Source organism: Bombus fervidus, chromosome 10 (assembly GCF_041682495.2).
Source record: "Bombus fervidus isolate BK054 chromosome 10, iyBomFerv1, whole genome shotgun sequence".
Classification (NCBI taxonomy): Eukaryota; Metazoa; Arthropoda; class Insecta; order Hymenoptera; family Apidae; genus Bombus; species Bombus fervidus.
In genome coordinates, this window is record NC_091526.1 from 7,554,611 (window position 1) to 7,576,350 (window position 21,740).

Genomic DNA, 21,740 nt, shown 5'->3' on the forward strand with positions numbered 1-21,740 from the left:
CGTGTACACCGGAAACGCGTAAATCGGCGAGCGTTTAGTACGGTCGATGAGCTCAGTTTTATCGCTTCGTTTGCCTCCGTTTGCCTTTGCCAGAGTCACAGAAAAATTCTGCGAATGGAAAGACAGAGCGGCGAACAGCTGAATTATTTTTAAGCTGTTAGGAGGTGGAAACGTTTTGCCACCCACGAGCGATGATTTGGCGAATCTTGTTGAGAATTTATTTCTCTTATACGAGTTTTAAAATTATCTAAAGAAATCGTTTGGAGAGAATCACATTTGTTAATTGGTTTAAATATTCCTTTTTTATGAATTAGTAAAATAGTCCATGCTAGGATCAAAGAGAAACAGTGCCGGATGATAAAGATAATTATCTTTTGTTAGACAAAATAGAAAAGATAAAGTCGATTATTAATTAGTGGCACTGAACAATTAATTGTATTGGAAAGACTAAAGTGATTAGCCGTTACCACTTTCTCATGACAGAAATTTACAAATATCACGTCTATTTTAATGAGAATTCAACACAATGCAAAGATCTCTCTAAATTAATTGCAAACGAGGCTATAGAGATTCCGCACACGATTCTCGCAATTTGCATTAACAATTCAGCCACGCCACGAGAAAGTCGAAAGTGGCGCGCGAAATAGTCACATTTTACAGGGCTATTCGTCTTTCGTTGTCCTCATAGAGTGCACAAAAGTATCTCTGGCGCCAGGTAGAGGAAACAAAGGGAAGAGACCTAGAGAAGGGAAAATATTTGCGAACCGTCAGATGGATGCAGTTTTACATTTTCAGTAACGATATATTTCTCGAAGCTCTTTTAAATTCGTTCTAGATTTTAAACTATTCCGCATACACACTGAGACACATCGTACCTGAGTGTATTTTCAACGATGAAACACGTGGTGGCGTGAAATCGATTTTGCTGCAATGTCCGGCTGTGGAATCTGGGTACAGAGGCTGGTTTTCGAAAATACGGAGCTTCGTCGGAAGTACGAATTATCGTCGAGAATTGAAAGGGAGGCTCGTTATTAATCGGAATTAACAAAGGTGAAATTTATCCAGGCGATTCGGTCCCGTCGAATTTTTAATTTTCACGGCATAATTGAGCATCGAGAGAATGAGTTATAGCCCATAAATTGTCCCTTTGGCTGGATTTTCCATTCGATATGCATATCGCCTTTCATAAATCTTTTCCCCACGAATTTCTAGCGGACAGCGAGAACTACGATCGGACACGTGTCCAGGAAATATTTTCGATGTTTTGATTCTTTGTCTGTGAAGTAGACAGACCGAGCAAATAAAGGATTGGCTTTACAGAAGTTGCGTCGTGGTTTCCGATCATGATGTACGACGTTCGTACGTGTTCCGATATGAGACTCGGCGAACATACGCTTCGATATTGCATCGTGTTTCATAGATACACGTTAAAGTGCATGTACATAGTTCCACTCCGGTGTAATAGCAGCCTCTGAAACTACTCGGTTACGATTATGTGTATTACCGTCGTTATCGTGCGAATTCGCAGGTAATATGCTTTCGAAATTTTATCCGCGCGGCAAAAGTACCACTTGTGCAAAATTATAAAAACTTTTTCTCGTTGTAGTTATTTCAATTAACTGCTCGCCGTATGATTCTTTTTGCGGGTACGTACGTTAGCTATTACCTATTTACTGCTTCAGGCGCTATCCCTAGCAAGACATTGAAATATTGTACCTATATGATTTATTCTTAGTAATTTACAGTCTTGCAATTTGGAGATGAAGTAGAAACGTAAAATTTAACTTTGATAGAAGTACAATCAACTTCGTTGTATTTCATCTATAACCCACATCACGAGTGCGACTCCATATCCCAAAAACAAAGGAATGGTACTAATTTTCTCTTGCTCTAACATAAAAAGTAACGACACCTTTTTTGAAAGGATTGCTCTTATCCCCTCAGTCTTCCTTGGAAAATTTTCGTCTGGATCTTTTTTTCGTCTGAGTCAATAAATCGTCAAAAAACCGCGTGTTTGATAAACGATCGTTTTTGATGCGTTTTACTCCTGGAAAACGCCGGAGACGTTCATTAATCAAAACCTTTAGTTGCCTCTTTATCGGACCATCGACTCAAGAGCGGCAAAAACGTTCTATCAGACAAGGGACAAAAGGGAAGCAGCACAGGAAAATGCAGGTCAATGCGGAGCACACAGGCCATTTGGCTATCTGACGTAGCACGAAAGTTAACGCAAGAGCATCGCCAGAATTGGCTGACCTCTTGGCTCGTGGTTTCTGAAACAACTTCGTTCGCTCGAACCACCGCCTAACTACCTCATACGACCGTGTACGTCATTGACACTTTCTAACCAGCACAAAAGTCGAATCAATAAGGGATGTATTACATTCGAAGATCAATGATTCGAAGATCGGTTTTATCATTCGAAGATAAGTCCATTTTTGTTAACTATGTCGTTTGGTGGATAGAGAGAAGTATTTTAGTATGAAATGAATCAAGCAGGGAATTCTCTGATAAATTTAAAGATACCTTTTTAAAGGTGACAAGTTCACAATGTTTCGTAAGAAACGAACGACATTGGGTTAATTATCATGTCAGTTGACATTAATTCATATTCGTTTATATGATTCTAATGTCATTAATATTTTTCATACGTCCAAGAGGATGACAAGGCGCACATGTATTTAATCGCAAAACAAAATGAAGAACGAACAATATCTTAAATTTAAAAATTGTTCGTTTATGAAAAATGAGAAATGCGACGTACCATGTGTTTCCCGCGAGACCTTCGTTTAGTTTCATTTACATGCACTACTCGTAGATGAACCAGTTCGATTTCTCGTTTTAACATTCAGATTTTGTTATTCAACCCTCACTGAGACGCGTTAAAGAAAAGGGCAAAAGTTTTCTCATCTTCTGGTTGACCCGATTCTTTACGATCCTCTGGCCTGGTTCTCTCTTCTCTGCGTTTTACAGCACCTCGCGCGCCTAATTCTTTCCTATAAAGATGGCTTTCCAAGCGGTACTATTAGAGAGGAAAGTAACAACGCGGATGCGTCGAAAACGCGAGAGGGAAAACAGGGAACGTTTGCAGCCGATACGATCTCCCTCACTTGCTCTGGAGTCTGTAAGTTGGAGCATGCTGTCTTAAATTTTATTTTATCGCAGTTTTCGCGGCGGCCAGAAACTTTTACGATCCCTTCTCTGAGAATAATTTGTGGCAGGTTTTGTTCCTGGAACGAATACTTTTCCTGAAAATTGTAAGTTAGAAGATCAGAAGATTGCATGTAGTACGTTATGAAGCATTAGAAGTTGGTAAAAAATGAAGGGTTTTTCTCTTGATAGAATTTATTTAAGTAGAATTTATAGTTAAAAATATCCAGGAATTTGCAGACAATTTTTTATAATTGTATAGAATTCAACAAAGATTTCGTAAAAGTAATAGCTTCATTGTTTATTCTCTGTATTATTAACAACTCCTAGTTATCGCAATCGAGATATAAAAGTTCTTTACAATTTGTTTCATCGAATATGCCTGTTAAAGTTCGGTTCATAACGACTTCAATACTTGCAGTACCTATACAACGTGTCTGTGCATATTCTTATTTGTGAAATTTAATATACTTGGATCTAATTAATTAATACGTGAAGACTACAACAAATACGTAATAATTACAACGTAAATAGTTTTTGTGGCGACTGTATGCATCTCGTTGTAGCGAAGAAAGTTTCAACAATAAGAAGAGAAAAGTACAGTCGAATGGATATCAGAAAGCAATCTGAGATAATAAAAGAAAAGAGAAAATATTGTAAGAAAAATCTTACGAATAGAAACATCGAACAACACCGTAAAGTACAGAGAGAATGGTTCTGTGAAAATACGAGAGAATATGCTTATAAAAATGGCAAACACAGGAACGATAGTCCTTCCTTACTAACTTGTATTTATTCAAAGAATAAAGTGTTGCAAAATATGCTGAACGTTTACCATGGCAATTTTAAAAGCTTCCAGAGTTTAGAAAACTTCAAAGTACACTCGCGTAGCTTATTACTCTCAGTGATGGCGAAGGAACTTCGCTTACCATGGAAGATTCTCTGCAACGCTGTAGGTAATTTCCTTTCTCCCCGAGCAGTTGTGTTTCGTGGAAACGAAGAAAACGCTGCTGGCTTCCGGATTCAACCCTTTCTGGCCGTAGGCGAGCAGCACGTGCCCAGAAAGAGATCCGAAGCCGGGTGCCCGCGATATTAAGTATTCCACTCGCATTACCTCCCGCTGAACAGAAAGTTACACACACCTCGTTATGCGGCCAGAAGCGGCACCAGCAGCGTTGTGCAAACTTAATTAGCGACTACGGCCGGCGGACATCGAGAAAGGAGAGACACTTCGAAGAAGCCGATGATTTATCTGTGCGGGGTCCTGCAGGCCCTGGAATCTTGTTCCGTGGCCGTGAAAGAGGGCAGCTTCGATTGTAATTGCCAGTGCAATGTGGTAACGTGTCTAGGTAATGACCACGTGTAACGTAATTAGGTGCATCTATGTACAGTATAGTAATGAACTTGCATATTGAATTATTTGAGCTCGAAATAGTTTTGTTTAAAAATGACATCTTTTGTCCAATTATTTCCATTTGATAGATCAATGTTTTTAGGAAAATTGTGATTTTAATATACAGTGAGAAATTCTTTATTGAATTATTTAAGGTTGGTAGAGTATTTTGGGGAAAATTGTGGTCTTGGTATACTGCAGCGAGCATATAATTCAATTTAATTTAGTTCATAATTGAAGAGCTTTCCATCCATGTAACCTAGTCTTTTATACGCTCGTTACTGCATATATTATACAATGTATTAAATATCAATATTATTAACATAATTATTGCGATAGAAAGAATGAAGTAAATAATATGCAAATTTAGAAAGGATAAATATTAATATTCCACTCGTATCAGATATTCTAATTCGGTATCGCTACAGCGATTTATTTTCAGAATTATTGACTACATAATATTACTTTAAATTACCAATGAAATGATGCTATAAATTAGACAAATGCTCTACTAAATTCAAATATTTTATCTTAAACGCAAAATATTCGTGCAATTACATCATTAATCGCAACGAGATACATTTTAATCTGCCCATTCCAAATCGAACAGTATTAATGGCATGTGTGATTTTAACTGGACGATCAAGGGACTCGTAAACACGTACGACTAAAATCTCATTTAGTAGGAAATAAACAGTGTTCGCTATGGATTGTTAAAATATGTCTATTCGTTAATTAATTGCTCTTATTTTCACCCCGGGTTTACGCACGGTTAAACGTACAATAAACTAAGCGCCACTGGTCTGTTATCGTGTTTATTTGTTCTTCGTATTTTCAGTCTACTACATCGTCATGGTAGCAAAGATTACATAAATCACTCGAAAATTCCAGACTCGCGATGCGTTTCGATGCATCAAAGAAAGATGTAGAAGGAAATTCCTCGTAGCTCTCGTTACCTTGACTTCCGTTCGATCATCGCTCGATCCATGGTAGCTCGTGTGTAAATACGTGGTACAGCACTGGCTTTATAGGCTCCCGTCGTAAAGATTTGCTCGGCTGCTGCGCCACGACGAGATGTAAACATGCTTCCCGTTGATATCGTGCTTGTACGACACAGTACAGCATACGGGGCATTTTGTTTCACGTGGTAACGTAATTTGCCTCCATCTAGGACCCACGTTGGCGTTTTTCCATCGACACCGTTACCATCTTCTCATAACTTGAATTTACTGACCGGACGATAAACCATAGATACCGGTTTATATAGGGTAGCGCGGTGGTACGAACAAAGTTTTTTGTGCGATACGTCCTGTTATGTGTCTGTTACAGATCGTAACGATGTACTTTATTATGTATCTAGATCGTAACGACGATGAAAAGGAATGTAGTAACATCTAGAAGGAAACAAATGATCGATGTGGTTAGAGGGAAAAGAATAAGAAATGTAACCAGTATGTGTGGACATTAGCCGAAGGGTTGACTCGTGACACGAAAATATTTGTACAAGTGTACAATCTTTGCTAGAAGTTTCAATCATCTATACGCGTTGCCTAATGCATCTATCTATTTCCATCTGTATACGAGCCTTGGAACGATCTGTAAAAAATGCCATGAAATAATATTGACGAGGTATCAAATTCTGCCTCTCATAAAACTTCGATCTCGTTTCGGAAAAGGTTGAATCATGGGTACACGTCTGATTTACTTTCAACTCATCGGCATGTAATCCCATGCCCTATTGACGAATATCGTAAAAATATGGGAAATAAACTAACCAAACAATAAGTACTCTAAACGAATTTATCGAATCTTATATCGAATCTTGTATCGAATGGTTTTAAAGTGTTGTTTGTCGAGGAAGAATAATAAGGTTCGATCGTTTTCGGTTCGATCATCTTCTGTTCAATCGTCACAAAAGCAGGGCCAACGATCGTAGTGGAGGCGCAGATGCGGAGAGCTGCGCTGCGTTTCGACACGGATTGTCGATTCCTTCCGCCCCTCTGTACCGGCCCTCTGAGCGCTCTTCGGGGTCCCGGCTGGTATTTTCTGTCAGTCGACGGCAGGCCGCGGGTCGAGCTGGTCGAGAAAAGCTGACGTTCGTAAAATCAAGTCGCTCGACACGCGCACCGCTCCATTCTCACGCGTATACATTTACTTTACGACACGAGGCACTACATTTTGACGTTCCTCCATTTCAAAATTTCAATTAATGGACAAATAATGGATGAAAATACAGAAATATTGAAGATATTGTATCTCAATGATGAAATATTTCTCTTGAGTTGAGAAATTTAAAAAAATTTGAAAGAGGATTTTCAAATGCTGACACCTGGCTTATAAGTATCTATTGTTTGAGTAATTGAAGTTTAAAATATTACGGAATTAACGGTGCGAAGTTTCTTGAATTTTGAGAAGAAATTGCAATCTATCGTCGGGTTACCCGATAATCCCCGAAGCTTATTACGCAGAAATTGAAGATGAGATGAGATTACGCAGAAATGATCAAACAGGTTGATGAATGTGCGATGACAACTACCAGAAGCTAATCCACCTTCAAGCTCGTTTCTTACGAGTCTACGAACTTTTTAGTGAATATATTCTCTAATATCAAATTCCTGAAAAATCTTATAATAATCCAAGTGATAAAAATGATCTCGCTTTAACTCGAAAAAATAAAAATTCGTAAATCGTACCGGTCATATATACCCATTGAATAATATTTCTCGCGATTTGTGGGAAATATTATCGTCATTAGTGGAAAAGGTTGATCGCAGAAGAAGAGTCGACGAAACGAAGATAAGGGACGCGGTGACCCAGGCTGTCAAGGCGCGTATAAAATCGACGATAGCAAAGTCGACAGTCGGCAGTGTCGCGGCAGCCGCGCGCGAGAGAGGACGTCGTCGTTAGTGCTACGTCGACGCGTGGAAAAGTCAGCATAGAAAAGTCAGCGTGGAAACGTTAATGCTTCCCACCACGCTGTGTTTTCGCTTTGTCAATCATCTCGCAAGAATTGTGTTCGTTTGTGTTCTTATCGCAACCTGCCTCGATTGTGCCTGAACGAATCGATCCACGATACATTACGAATGAAAATCATGCTTAAGGGACGATCTATAGTGCGACCAGCTAATTAACTTGCAGTCAAGACGCTTCGTTTCGATGCAAAATCACGACGTACGTGGTCTGCGCTCGGAGATACATAGAATTATTAACGAATCAGTGATGAATCGGTGAAAAGTTCAAAGTAGAAGGAAAGAATCACAGAATTCATAGAATAATCGAAAAGAAAATTTTCATTGAAAAGAAAAACGAAGAATCCTGACGAACAAATTTAAAGGTTCGGATTAGGTTCTGGGTTGAATCCGGTTTGAGAGCGCGCGACTTTCCCAACTTTTCAAAAGATCCACGAGATGCAGCGAACGAGAGACGTAGATAACAACGTAAAGCCGAGGAAGCCTTGAGGGATTTGCGGAAGGAGGACGAGAACGAGCTAGTGACTGGCAGGCAAGCGAGAAAGAGAGAAGTAGGAAAGAGAAGAATCAGAGTCGCGAACAAGAGGCAACGGAGAGGCGAGAAAACACTCGAGGAATGCCGTGGATAAAGTGTTTGGGCGGCGGAGGCGGAAAGGCCAGAAGAGGCAAACCACTCAGCGTCAGCCAGCCGATCCACCTGCTCGTCAAGGTATGATTTGCCTTACTATTTCCCTCTACGAATTTTTCAAGCAAAATTTCTTCTGAATGTCTATGAAAAGATTCTGACTGGGGGTGGTCCTGTTGCAAGATGGGTGTTAATATTGCGTTTAAATTATATTGCACATGGCCCCGATCAATTCGGCTATCGATGGTTCTCTCTTTTTTCTTCTGTGTTAAAGAGGTCCTCGAGTCAAATCTGAAAGGGATTCTGGTTCCAGATAGGCGACTTTATGGCCGCTCTCTAGCTTTACTGGCACGGTTACGTGCTACTAAATCGCCGTATACACGCTTATCCACTTGTGTTGGATATATTTAGCATGATCAATGACGTAAATATTAATTTAGAGATCTCGATAGGGAAATAATGAGTAGTGGTTGGAGATTATTGAAGTTAATGCTTAACAGGAGGTTATCGTGATTTTGTATCGAAGACGAGTTTCCATCGACAAAAAAAGAAAAAAAAACGGGGGGGGGGGACGACGACAGAGGAAAATATCTAAATCTTGTAATCTGATCTGGTGATTTCTTCATTCATTGGAAAATCGTGTGTTCCAAGATCTCCCTCGCTGATAATTTAGCGACAAGCCAGCTCCGTCCTTTGTCCTAATTGCCTTCCATCCCTCCGACAGTTCTGTATCACGGAAACAAAGGACAGAACTCATAGATAACGCAGACAACGTTTACACGAAGCGTTTAATAAGCGTGTCGCGTTCAGCGAGAGGTAGCTTAACTAGGAAGATGGAGCGCGGGAACAAAGAATGAAGAAAAAGGCGATAGACAAGAAAAAAGGAGAGTCGAACGAGGGATGGGTTAAAACGATTATTAGGCGAGCGTTTCTTTCGCGTTGGAATGCCATAAAGCTGGATAGATACGACACTCTGACATGACAAAGGGGCACCATGGTGGCCCTTTCAACCAGCCTTCATTTATTAATTTCTTGGTCGAAGGTCTGCTCTTTTGAGTCGACTGACCCAGACCGCCCTGCGGCCGACTGTATCGATTCAATGATACATCCGCACGACCCACCAATTAAATTGATAATAACCACGCCGCGTTACCTGCTCGTTATCGTGCCTGCTGGCTGACTCTTAACGCAATCGTTAAGTGACACACACTTGTACGCGATCGTCACGATGAAGAGGACTGCCCTCGAAGGGATCAGATCGACGAGAAAATCTCACCTGACACTCGAATCTCGATTGACACGTTTTCATTCGGTTGATATCTCAATTTTTGCAAAATTGTATTGAATTGGCAGAATGACAGCTCCTAGTTCTCTTATACGAATCTGTTCGTTCGAAAGGATAGAATTTTGGACTACAGCCAATAAAAATTAACTAAATTCGAATTTTCTATTATTTACTGAGTGAGTAGCGTGAAGTAGGAAGTTGTTTAGGTCTGGTGGTCGAGTTCCTTTGTACTAGAGTAATATTTGGAATACATACGATTCTTTGGATCAGATCCAAGTTATATATTTCGAGAACAGTTAACGATTCTGGTGGATGACTAGTAGTTTGATCTTAAGTAGCTACAAATTACTACGTTTCAATTATCGCGGGAAGTATGTCAGACGAAAATTGTCATTGTCGCCGTGGCAGACGTGTTCAGATTATCAAGGTAATTATCGAAGCACAAAAGCGACTTGAAAACAAGGTCGAATCCTCTTTCGTGTAGTTTCCTACGTTCTTCTTTTGAAACGACATCCGCTATTCAATACTCTTTTTATGCAAATAACGTCGCGTGGTCTGTAATTAAACGAAATTAAATTAAAACAATGTGGTGGAACTGAACGACGAATTAATTTATACGGCAAGAAGCGATTGATCCTCGAATTAATTAAACCCCGGTCAAAATTGAATTTCTCCGATTAAAATTTACGACCGTTCTGTTACGAATGATCGTTTACTTTTTTCGAACATCGCGTCACCTGTTCTGACAAAATATGTAATTCGTCAAGTCTGCTAACGAGTTACAGCATATATTACCATCTATGAGTTTTTGTACAATTAAATTTGGTGTAATCCGATCAACAAAATGCTGATGTTCCTGATGTATGTTCAATGTTATGGTTGAAACATGTTTCTGTAGTGTTGATTCTTTATCTTCGGACGGTGCTCTGCTAAATTTAAACTAAGACAAGAAATATATCACTTGAGATCCATGTTTATCCGTAAAGGAGAGCTGACTATAAAGATTTGGAATGTTACTAGAGACATATATCTCAATTCCGTTAACATCGCAATATTGTACAGACTTGTAGTCACCTCATTTATAATGGTTCAAAAAAGTATTTTAATACTTACGTAACTTTTACGAAAACATATCGAGATTTCATTAACAGTAGTGAAACATATATACCATAATTATATTGTTAAAATGTGAAACCAATCTTCAAATGTACATAGAAGTTGCAAAATATTCATTGTTCAAAAAATCGATACCAGAATCTGAAATAATTTAGAAGTGTTCACATACTTATAAGACATCAACGTATATCAAACAGGGAGTCATAATAAAACAGGCAATCAGAATCCCGGGCGAAGTTATCTCACGATCAAATAGAGTCCCACGCGAGGCTCGTTTTGTTTCAGGTAGCAACTCGCAGGCGTCGTTAAGCGAATTAAGTACACAGACTAAAAATCGTGCGCTAATAGCGGCGCGCAATTAAATAATAGTAAAGCGTGCTACCACCCGTGGTTGCGTGCTGTGGCGATTTCATTAAAGCGCCACTTAGCATCGTGAATGCGATATTCCGTAGAATGAATGCGTCCATGAAGCTGGCCATTCTCGTTGCTCGTTCTCCGCGCTCCTAAAACTCGTCTGGGCGAAAACTTTGCCGCGTGTTTGTCTCCCTCATTTATACGAAAACGAGCGTACCGTCGGAATCTTACGATAAAGATAAAAACTTCTTATCACGTTCTGGATTTTTTGCCACTTTTTGTATTTTTTTACGATTAATAGGTGTTTTTTTTTAAAGAATCGTGTTTGTTTTTTAAATATTTTTTGTTACTGTAAGATGTTATTCCTCACGCAGACGTGACGACGTGTGCGAGCTATCCGCGATCATGCGAGCGCACCACGTCTGTTATTATAACCGTACCATTATCGGTACTATACACCTGTACGGATTGGTTCTGGCCTGTGTACGCCGCCCATCAGCAAGCACGCTCCAGAGCTGGCAATTAAATTAGCGAGCCCCTGGCAATTCTGCGATTTTTCACATGACGAAACTTTATGTAATAGTACTCGAACGGAGATGAAAGGTCGCGACTCCGATGATCTCGAGGAGTGTCTTTGGAATTTGCTTAATTCTAGTCTACATTAGTACATTACTCTTCCACGCGAATTACTTCTAGCCTTTTATAGACTTCGTATTTCCTAATCTTAGCAACAGTGTCAGATTTCTGCATTACGTATCATAATCTCGCAAAGATGTTCAGGCATAAGTAAACGTGCATTTAAAGTCTGTTATCAAACATGCACGGAACGAAATTCCACGCATTGCATCACGTTCCTCGTGGCGCTACAGTTGCTTTGTACAAAGCCCAGCAATTAAGTCAGCGCACCTGCCACGCAATTATGCGAATTTTTCTCGAGGCACGCTCACCGTCACGGCAAATATGTTAGATCACGTTTGATGGCGTATTCTTTCTTTTTACACGCATTTTTTGTCGTGCTTGTACATGCTTAATACGTCTAATCGATTTGAACCGATCAGCTCAGATCGGATTACGTGTTTGCTTAGAAAACTCGGTAGAAAATTCCAAACGAAGCGATTTCTTGGTATTCTCTGTATGCGTACGAGGAAAATTGAAATTCAGTGGTGAAAAGTACCTTGTGAAACAGGATCGATCGATCGAAGGGAAACACTCGACACGCTTCGATTACCTTTGGCTAAAAGGTTAAAAGCCGGGCTGGCGATATCTTTCACGGTGAATCAGCGAAGGCTCATAATTCTCCGGGAAGATTAGGAAAGTCTCATAACTATCGTCATCATCGTGAATGCTCTCCCGGTAACCGGTACGTGTACCAGCTCGTATATTACGCGGAACGTATGTGCGCATGCCATTGAATAGTACACACGGCAAAACAATGTTTTATTGGCTGGGTCCGCTCCCTCGGAACGGAGCTGCAACGTTCCTTTGAACTTTTTCTAGGCCAAACTTGCTCCAAAATTAATCTTACGGATATTAGACTCACCTAGAAGCTCCACTTTACATATCTCAATCTTTTACTTTGTTTTATCTCTATTTTATCTCTGTGGCAATTGGGAAGTTGAAGTGGTAAATGGTATAAGAATGCCACAAGTAAAGATTCTTGATAGAAACGGAGAATTTACAGTTAATTTTAATGTTCATATCTGTTATTCGAATCCTCACCTCTCTATCTCGCTCTTTTTCTTTTTTCCCTACTGCAATTGAAGAGTTGAAATAGAAAAAGATAATAAATGTCACAAATAAAATTTTTTAATAAAAACAAGGAATTTATTTTTGATCATTTTCTAAAAGGTATGAAAATTCAGCGTTTACCTTTTTTCGATAGACTTACAGAAAAAATAAATGGTAAAAATATATCTTCCATCTTTTCCAACTATAATCGTAGCTCTATTTTGTCATTGTCCTAAAAGATAAAATAAATTATTCTAGCACTTCTAACTCTTTCCGCTGTATTCCGCTGTGAAAAATCGCTTTCTACTTTTTAGTACTTCAATCGTTTATCATTTCACGGCCCGAGTTATTTAAATTTAAAAGCAATATTCTCTCTATTTCGGTGGCATTTACGCAGTTTTTAACAATTTCATAAAAGTAATAGAAATTAAATTTTCGCCGTTTTAAAGAAGGTAGAAGTTTCCGAAGGGCATAGAAATTAAATAACACGAATGATATAATATGAAGATGAAGAAGTAAAAATGTAATGGCGATTCTATTTTTGAAACGCCATCGATATTCAAGGCTGAGAAGAGCGCGTTTTCTCTACGTGAAACGTCAAAGTGTCCGAGAGGTAGACACGTACGTGGGTGTCGATAATGTTGTGACACCGCTTAAAAGGTGTAAAGTAAAGACTGTGTGTGCGAAGCAAACAATTTTCGAGTTTATTGAGCGAACGCCCGCCGGCGAACGGTTTCAGGAGCCGAGTCCATGCGCGTAGGCAGATATACTTACCTCCTAACGTTTCAAAGCGTTTCCTAACGTTTAACAGCCCCTTTTCATCTTGACGAACCTCCATAATAAATTTAGAGTCGCGTAACGATTCGACTATTTCATTGATTCGAAGAATTTGGCACGACGTACACACCTTGTGTTATTACATTCAATTGCAAACACATAGGTATTAGAGTTTGTTCTTATTGCGAAAGTTTGCGGGAATTTCTCACGTGGTGTATGATCGGTGTTAATGGTATCCAAATTCGAGACAAATTGTGTTAACAAGATTAGAACAGGCTAGTGAATTACCCGATGACTCCATCCTTGTTCTATTTTTGGACTCAGGGACGCTCAGACACTGGAAGGGTCACCCCTTCCAAAATGGTCGTCAAAAATAACACGTTTGCAGACGCTCGATGACATTTCTATTCATTCGCTTGCCAAATCTGGTGCCCAATTGGGTCAGAAAGTACACGTGACGAAGCTTAATACCGGAATCTTCGATCTCTAAAGACACGTAAAAGAAGCAGTTAAAGTATGCAATGACCGAAATACGCTTCATTTGAATCGTCAAAAAGGAATTGCAGTGAATTTATAAAAATTTCTATGAAAAATAGCAAATTAATCATTCTCAGTGCGCAGTTCTGCTATTTATCTAAACTTCTGACGTACAACACTTGAAGAGATTTATAGAAGGGGAATCTTAAAAGTTTCCGAACAGGAGTAGCGAAGTTGAAGAGGAAGTAACGGCGGAATTGAATTGAGAAATTATTCGAGTGCTTACCGGACGAGGCTGCCAGTCCCGAAAAAGGAGGAAAGACGCGGAAAAGCAATACAGAGAAAGAGGGTTAACGAGCAACGAGCCGAGAGAAAAGAAACGAACACTGTTGGAGATTAAATCGCGCGATATCACGGCTTAACGATTCGAGTCTTGCGCGAGCGACGATGGCCGACCTCTTGAGATTCCTTAATTGCAGCTGCACGCCGGTGCGCAATTAAAAGTTCTTCAATTGGGACACACGTATCGCATCTCGCGGTGCCTCGTAGTTTTATTCAACCCCTTGGGTCAACTACGTGGAATCTTTTTGCTCATCGGATTATCTTTGTAGAAAGCTAGTTCAAGCTTTGCGTATCCCGTTTCTTGAATGGATCAGTCATATCCGGAAATCTTGCTGACACCTGCTTCACACTTGCACGATTCCAGCGCAATTATGCCTCTGAAATAATCAATTTGAATGAAAATGATGTGCAGTGCTAAAGAATCAGGGACTTCTTTTATTCTTTTTATTATTTGTGTTTGCGATATTAAATACAAGAGTATACGGTTTTAATTATTCCGTTCTAATAATAAGATTTGGTTTAGTGAACAGCATGAATGAAGCATGATAATACTCGTCGCAAATAATTTTCTTATTCTTTGAATTATCTCCATTTACAATTGAATTCAAGAATAGACAATTCTTATTTTTGGCGTTAATAACAGAATTTAGTAATTCGCATCGTGCAAAGTGAAGCAAAGCAATGATCAGAGTAAGAGACATAATTTTTACTATTCGTACTTGATAACACAATCTAAATACGCTCTTCGAAGTGAAGCAGAATGATCATCAGTATAAAAGCAAAAATCAAGAATTTTTTATCGTTTAATCCATTTGCACTTGCGATACCAAATACCAGTTGATCGTTCAGCTTCCATCGCAAAATTATCAACGAAGGTTTCCCTGAAAAGATCCGAAATACGTTCAAGATACTGTCAGAGAGACTTTACATAAAAGCAATGAATTCCCTAAAGGATTTTCGTAACAACTGCTCTGATCCTCCGTTTTTTCCCATCGCCAGAATACTCTGTAAAAGAAAGAAGAAGTTTGAGACTCAGCCATAGATCTTGGCGAGGGGACGTTGAGCGATAGCAATAAGGAAGCATCAGAGAGATTCCCGTGCCTCGATCAGTCTCTCATTGTTTCTGAATAATTGATGCAGCACTTGGCGTCGTCGGTCGATCGTCCAGAGAGAACAATCGACCTGTTCGTGTGTGGCTTGGATGAAACCCGCCGGTCTACACGGCGGTACAAGCGGTCGATCCATCAGCGAATTATCTGGAATCGCGAAAAGTAAATCTCGCGACGTCAGGCGGCGTACACACGCGTGTATATGATAATCTGGGCAATATCGCGAAATGTCAGAAAGAGCGAGGCGCAGTTTCGTCGTGTGTAGTCTCGTTACGAAGGATGTCAGGCCAAGTGAACATCGGCGTTGCGAAAGGAATTTGTTCGTTCGACTGTTTCCACAGGGAAATGTACTCTTCGTTCGACATGGATCGAACTATTGTTGCCACACACGCGTTTCATCGTGACGTAATTTTGAGCGCTTCGCGCGCGCGATGGGAACGATTCATCGGCCTCTTCTTTTTTTATGGAGATTACCGGATACATTTGCATGTTGATTTAATTCGTTCGTGGGAAACAATCCATTGTATCACTAATAAATGGAAACGTGAAACACCACTGGTACGTTGAAAGTGTAAATACAACAGAAAAATTGAAATTTTCATTGGAATAATACATTTGAAAATGAATATTTCCCGTACAATATAATAAATTAAATTCTATAAAATGTATTGAAAAAGAAATCGCGGAATTAGCTCGAGAGGGCATTTCTGTAAGTTTATACTATATTCGAGAATGGTTTTCGTTTGAGAATGAGATTTTCTTAGGAAGTTCCCCTTGTAATCACAAACTCGTTCCTCTGTTCGCGATTCGAATGCTCGACAGCGCAGTTGGATCTCGGTAATTCCAGCAATCAGCCCGACAAACCCTTTTCACCGGGAGTACCGCGACACGACAGAATTCTTCCGTGGTCTCGGAGGTGAACAAAGGTCGTCGGATGATTTCTCGAGAGTCGGTAATGAGCAACGTGAGTGGAGCGAGCAGAAAATACGTGAAATCTGTTACTTCCACGGTTGAAAGCTTTACTGCATCGGTTGAAAGCCACACAATAAGAAATGACATCTCACTTTGCATATGATTAACCACACAGACAGATTCCAAGTTCCATTTCTATTCATAGGATCCTATTCGAAAGAACATAAACGAATCGATATAGAATCAAAGAAGAATGAAGAAAGAAAAGTAAAAAGTCATTGTCTTCCGATAGTCGTATCATTTTTCTTCGCGTCCTGCTTTCTTCCGGGAAAACTCGTAACCCGGATTTTCCGATCGTCTCCTCGAAACTTTCGAGCGAGGAATTTCAATTGTTTTATCTGCCCAATCGAAAAAATAACGAGCCTCCCGATGGATTCTATTATTTAGCCTGTGGACTGAGTTGGTCGAAAAGTCATCGACGCAGCGTTCACGTCTCGGATTTCTTACAAGTACCACCGTCTTTTTCTATCTGGTTCTATTCTGACGAGGAGCAGTGCGCATTCCATGTAGAGATGCTCGTAGCGAACGAACCGGTGCAGAAGAAGTACGGGACCGTGGCGAGGAACGCAGTCTACCGTGTATAAAAGGGTGAAAGGTGAAGATCAGTTAAGAGTGATATAGTGAAGGCGTTTAGTTAAATCGATCAGATAGCAGCTTTGCATGGCCCCTTGGTGGCACCCTCGCGCGTCTGCCACTGTCTTTTCCTGAATTATGAGCAACGTCCACCTGCAAAACGTTTCTTCCTTGATCTGTATTCCCATAACGAGCACGTACACGCCAGTTCAATCTCTTCTCGCTCTTTCGTTCCTTTTTCCATCCTCGACTTTCAACCCAATCTTTGCCATCGTTTCTCGTCGTGGTACGATTTCGAACTCGTTAGGATTTTATTTTGCCGCTAATCTTCTTAAAGTCATATTCAGGTTGCTCGGTGGTGTGTCTCGTAGACTTTGCTCTTAGATTAACACGTTTTAAATCGCCATGCCACGAATATACACGCTAATCGTGGTAGCACTTAAACTGGAAGGATATCCGTGACGGGATTACAGCTAGGAAAGATAGCTGCCTACTTATTTTTTTAGGACGATTGGCCTAAAAGTGTCCGTCGAGGAAATCATCTAATCACCAGACCGAGTTTCCAGAATTACGAGAGGCTCTTTAGCTGGACGATTTATCGTCGGTTTACGACAAGGTACGAGCGTTTCACTTCATCAACGGTATCGAAAACGGTCCACCAAGTCGAAGGATAATGGGCCGATGAGTAAACGATCATCGTAACCATTACTAGTTCTCCTCGAGCCTGAACAATCCCGCGCTTAGCGCGATTTACCGGCAGCCAAGAAAATACGGACTTTCTAACATTTTTTACTGCATCTTCCGCTATCAGCATTGCAAAGTGGCAGCGAGATTTGTGATCAAGTACTTCAACCTTTAATAGAAAATTAGTACAAGGTTTCGATACGATATTATAGTTAACATAGAGTAGGCTGATACGTGTATTGTATCACAGATATTTTAATATCTTCGGTACTTTAATCTGCGAATAATATTTTAAAAATTCTAACTATTTCTAGAAACAAATGAAGACAATTTTGGCAATATGTAATTGATCGAGAACGTGTAAATCTTCCCCGAGGAAAATAGAAAACGCACTTTATTTTCAAATATCGCAGTTATTTCCTGCTATTTGAACATTTCAAGAGAAAAAGTGACAAGGTATGGTACAAGGATGAAAATTCCAATTCGCTGTAATACTATTTTATTTGAAAATTTTTACATATGGGATAAAATGACGAGTCTTTCAGAAAACAGATTTAGAGAGGGAAAATTCGTCTATCTGCCAAATACACACATCTATGTATAAAAACGCTGGCTCGAAGCGATTGAAAAGACTCGAGCTGGAAATCCTGGTTGGTTAATCGGTCCGATCGTTTCCGTGCACGCAAACGCTTCGAATGTTTCCGTTTGGAAATCGGAATCGACGGGAGGGACATGCTCGAATCGAGAGACGCACGCGTGTCCAATTGCAAACGTGAAAGCTGCCCGGTTCGCGCAGAAGTCGGAAAGGAGAGCGGAATTCGATCGACCGGATAAATGTTTAAGCACGCTCCTGCTTCCTGTTTGGACCATTAGCTGCGCCACAAGCCGTGCAATCGAATCCAAGGATCATACTCTGCGTAATGGTCGCGTGCTGACTTGGATCCGCGCGAAGATCTCTGCATGATTTCCCACGAAAATCGCGATCATGGCTTGTTGATTACGAACAATGGTGTCCATTTGACGAATAGGAATTTATGGATCGAATCTAACGTACATAATGTTTTCTCATCCTTGAGATCTTATGTTAAAAAATAATGGTGTCTTCTAGCATACAACTAGTTTGATTAATCTGTACAAAGCTCAAGGTTGAATTTGAAAATGTTGGCGGTCCAAATAACTCTATCTTGCTATACCTCGAATAAAGGGAGAGACATTGATAAAACGTGTCGGTCGATTGACGTTCCCTCCTTTGTGCTGGTACAAAGTGGACGATTTAATTGCATGATCGAAGCACATCGTTTCAGATAGATCATCACCGCATTGAGGTACATTCTATACGTTCCTTTTGAAATGGACAGTGACGTAACGACAGTTTCTCTATCTATGTGTTAGACTCATCCTTGTCGGTGAAAGATAATGCGGTAATGAAAACGGTCTCGTTAGACCGCGCAATAAAATGACGTGGCGGTTAAAATCGAATCAGACTTATATAATTTGCTTGACTGTCAAGAACGGTAAATAACGTTGTTGACGACCATTTCGTTCACCGGCAATCTTATTAAGACAATAACCGAGATATTTTGCATAGAGTATTCGTGGACGTAAAAAGATAGCGGGTAATTTGAAAGGGTAATTTTACGGTAGTCCTTTGTTCTACCCGAATAAAATTATCTTTAATCTCTCGGTTATTAACTCAACCGACAGACCCAATTTTTCACATCACTTTACAAAAAGTATACGTAAAATATCTAGCGGTTTCAAAACTGTGATAGATATTTATACAAGCCATTATTTTTCTGTGAAAATGAACGAACCTCTGTAACGTCTGATTTCTAGCTATTTCTCAAACGATTATAGCCAGTACTTCCACCTGTCAAGACAGTGTACGGTCGTGCTATAATTATTTGATGGCGTGTTCACAATGACGATCGCAGACATCGATAGCGCGTCACGACTCGCGCGATGTAAGAACGTTTCACCTGGTCTTAAATCCGGTCTTAAATCCAGATAACTGGACCATGTTACGTGACTTTTCCACCATATAGTTGGCAATGGTAGAAGTTTGGTTCTTTCGCGCGGTGAAACACAGGCGTTCCAGAAAACGAGCAGTCATTATTCGTGTTATTGCGAGCAGGATGCTGGAATATGCGACGCGTGGCCGTCGTTCCATATATTCTGTTCTCTGGCATGCTTCCCGAATATTTTGTTCCCTTTGGAATAATACGGTCTGTACCGTGTGTCTCTGCAGCCAGATTAAAAGTCATCCCGAATTTTCTACGTCCAAGAGCACAGCCTCTCTGTAATCCTGTCGCAGGCGCCTGTAATCCATGCGCTTACGTGCAAATCCAAATAGAGATGGAACAGGTGTGCAATTATCTGATGCCGTTTACTCATGGATTTTATAACGCTGATGCTACCGATTGTTGTATGGAATGGATTCGGGGATTGTTTGTCTCGAGCCAGCAGGGTCCTCCTAGATGCTTTAAATCGTCCTTTTTATAGTAGTTCTCCTTTTCCCACTCTAATAAAATATAGCATACTTAGTAAGCTTTCTTGAATAATTTCCGCGTAACATGACAAAGAACAATGCTGTAGATCTCTATCTGTCTTCGAGATGCAAATGATTCTTATAGTTTTACTGAATACGAGTAGTTTCATACTAGCGTGCAATCTAGCATTAATTTCTATATTTCTTCCAATGATATTTTAACTTCCTAGTGAAAATATCACAGAACCTCTCTGGATCATTTTTTTGGATACGACTTATTCACATTTTTTGTTCAAATAACAGATATTCATATTCATCGAAATTTCAATACACGGAGTTCACATTAACTTTCACTAAAATCTTTTCTCCAATAAATGGAGTTTACGTTAACTAAATTTCGTCCCAATAAACGAAATTCTACTGATATATATTTAACGATCGTACAAAGGCCATTATCGAGTGCGTTCGAACATTAATAAGGCACTCGAAGATCTTCCTTGGTTCACCAAAGGTTTCTCCGAAAGGGATGAATAAACTAACGATATCAACAGAGGAAAGAAGAAGTTTGATTCGAAGTTTCCTCTTTGATGAGGTTTGTAACAAACCCCGAGGAAAAGTACCTACGGTCCTTATTAAATTTTTCCAGCAGAGTATTCAGAGGGGCGCGAAATGATCGTTCGCACCTCATTTACCCCTCACGTTTCGGTATTCTTTCTGCTTTCTTTTGCCTATCATCGCACCCTGCGCTATTATTTCTGCCTGTAACAACCCCTCGAGTCTGGCGAGACGACTAATATCTGTAGCTTGCAACCCCCGTCAGCGACAAAGACGCGTTATTATGCACGTTCCCGGCACGTCGTCAGCTTTCAAACAACCCTTTCCCCACCGGTAGCAACAATAACAACCGTGTCTAGTCGCTTGCGTGGCACAAATGCGCGCACAGGAAGCGCACGTCCGATTTACCCGCGCTCGTCGCGGCTCCTACAACACTTCCGTTTAAATTAACCATGCTGACAAATTATTAATGTGCCCTGTCTGCGATCTGCATATTCACACGCGGAACTGTGGCTTTCATACAGCAATCAGTAGACTTTCAATGGGAAAGTTGGTAATTAATTTTTCTAACGAATATTTAGTATGAAATTTTCTAGAAGGTTTAGAGGTCCGTTATTCCTTGATTGGAATACTTTTAGACTTTGACACGTTGATTGTTGGTTATTTCAACAGAGTGCACTATTATTAGGCATGTACATTAATTTGGCGCATTTAAGTTTCAAGCCAAATTGGAATTTCTCCCCTGATGGGAGACTGCATTAACGTAATTGTACAAGCATCGCAGCAAACATAGGGCAGAAGAAATGGAACTAGACACTGCAACTTTGGAATTGCAGTAATTCCTTTTCATTCGAAGCTGCACATTTCGTGACGTGTATTTATGGTCAAGGTAAAATCGCGGACGTACGTTCATGGATCGTGATCTTCGATCTACGTTGTTTGTCTCGTGAGGATCTTCCCGAGGGTAACCTCTGGACACGTGGGTCACTTTGTCGAACTCAGCCATTTACCATCACGGTTCGGGTAAGGAACAAACGTTACGAAACAGTCCATGGAACACCGAAAGCAATAACGACTGACAAATATTTGCCAGCCGGATATTACGTGTTTCCTAAGCTTCGACATTTCCAATAGCAGAATAAA

At 40.1% G+C, this 21,740-nt stretch overlaps 1 protein-coding gene across 6 annotated transcripts in view; it reads left to right on the forward strand.

Annotated features, from left to right (window-relative positions):
* Positions 1–7,251: 7,251 nt before the first annotated feature.
* The window catches only part of By (focal adhesion protein tensin), a 181,172-nt gene continuing 166,683 nt past the window's right edge, over positions 7,252–21,740 (forward strand). Inside the window, exon 1 of one of the 6 annotated variants that reach the window (XM_072011589.1) lies at positions 7,252–8,221. In XM_072011589.1, coding sequence (XP_071867690.1) covers positions 8,129–8,221 — 93 coding nt within the window. In that variant the 5' untranslated portion in view covers positions 7,252–8,128. The remainder of the gene's footprint in view (positions 8,222–21,740) is intronic. The other 5 variants (XM_072011587.1, XM_072011586.1, XM_072011590.1 and 2 more) reach the window with 5 other exon arrangements.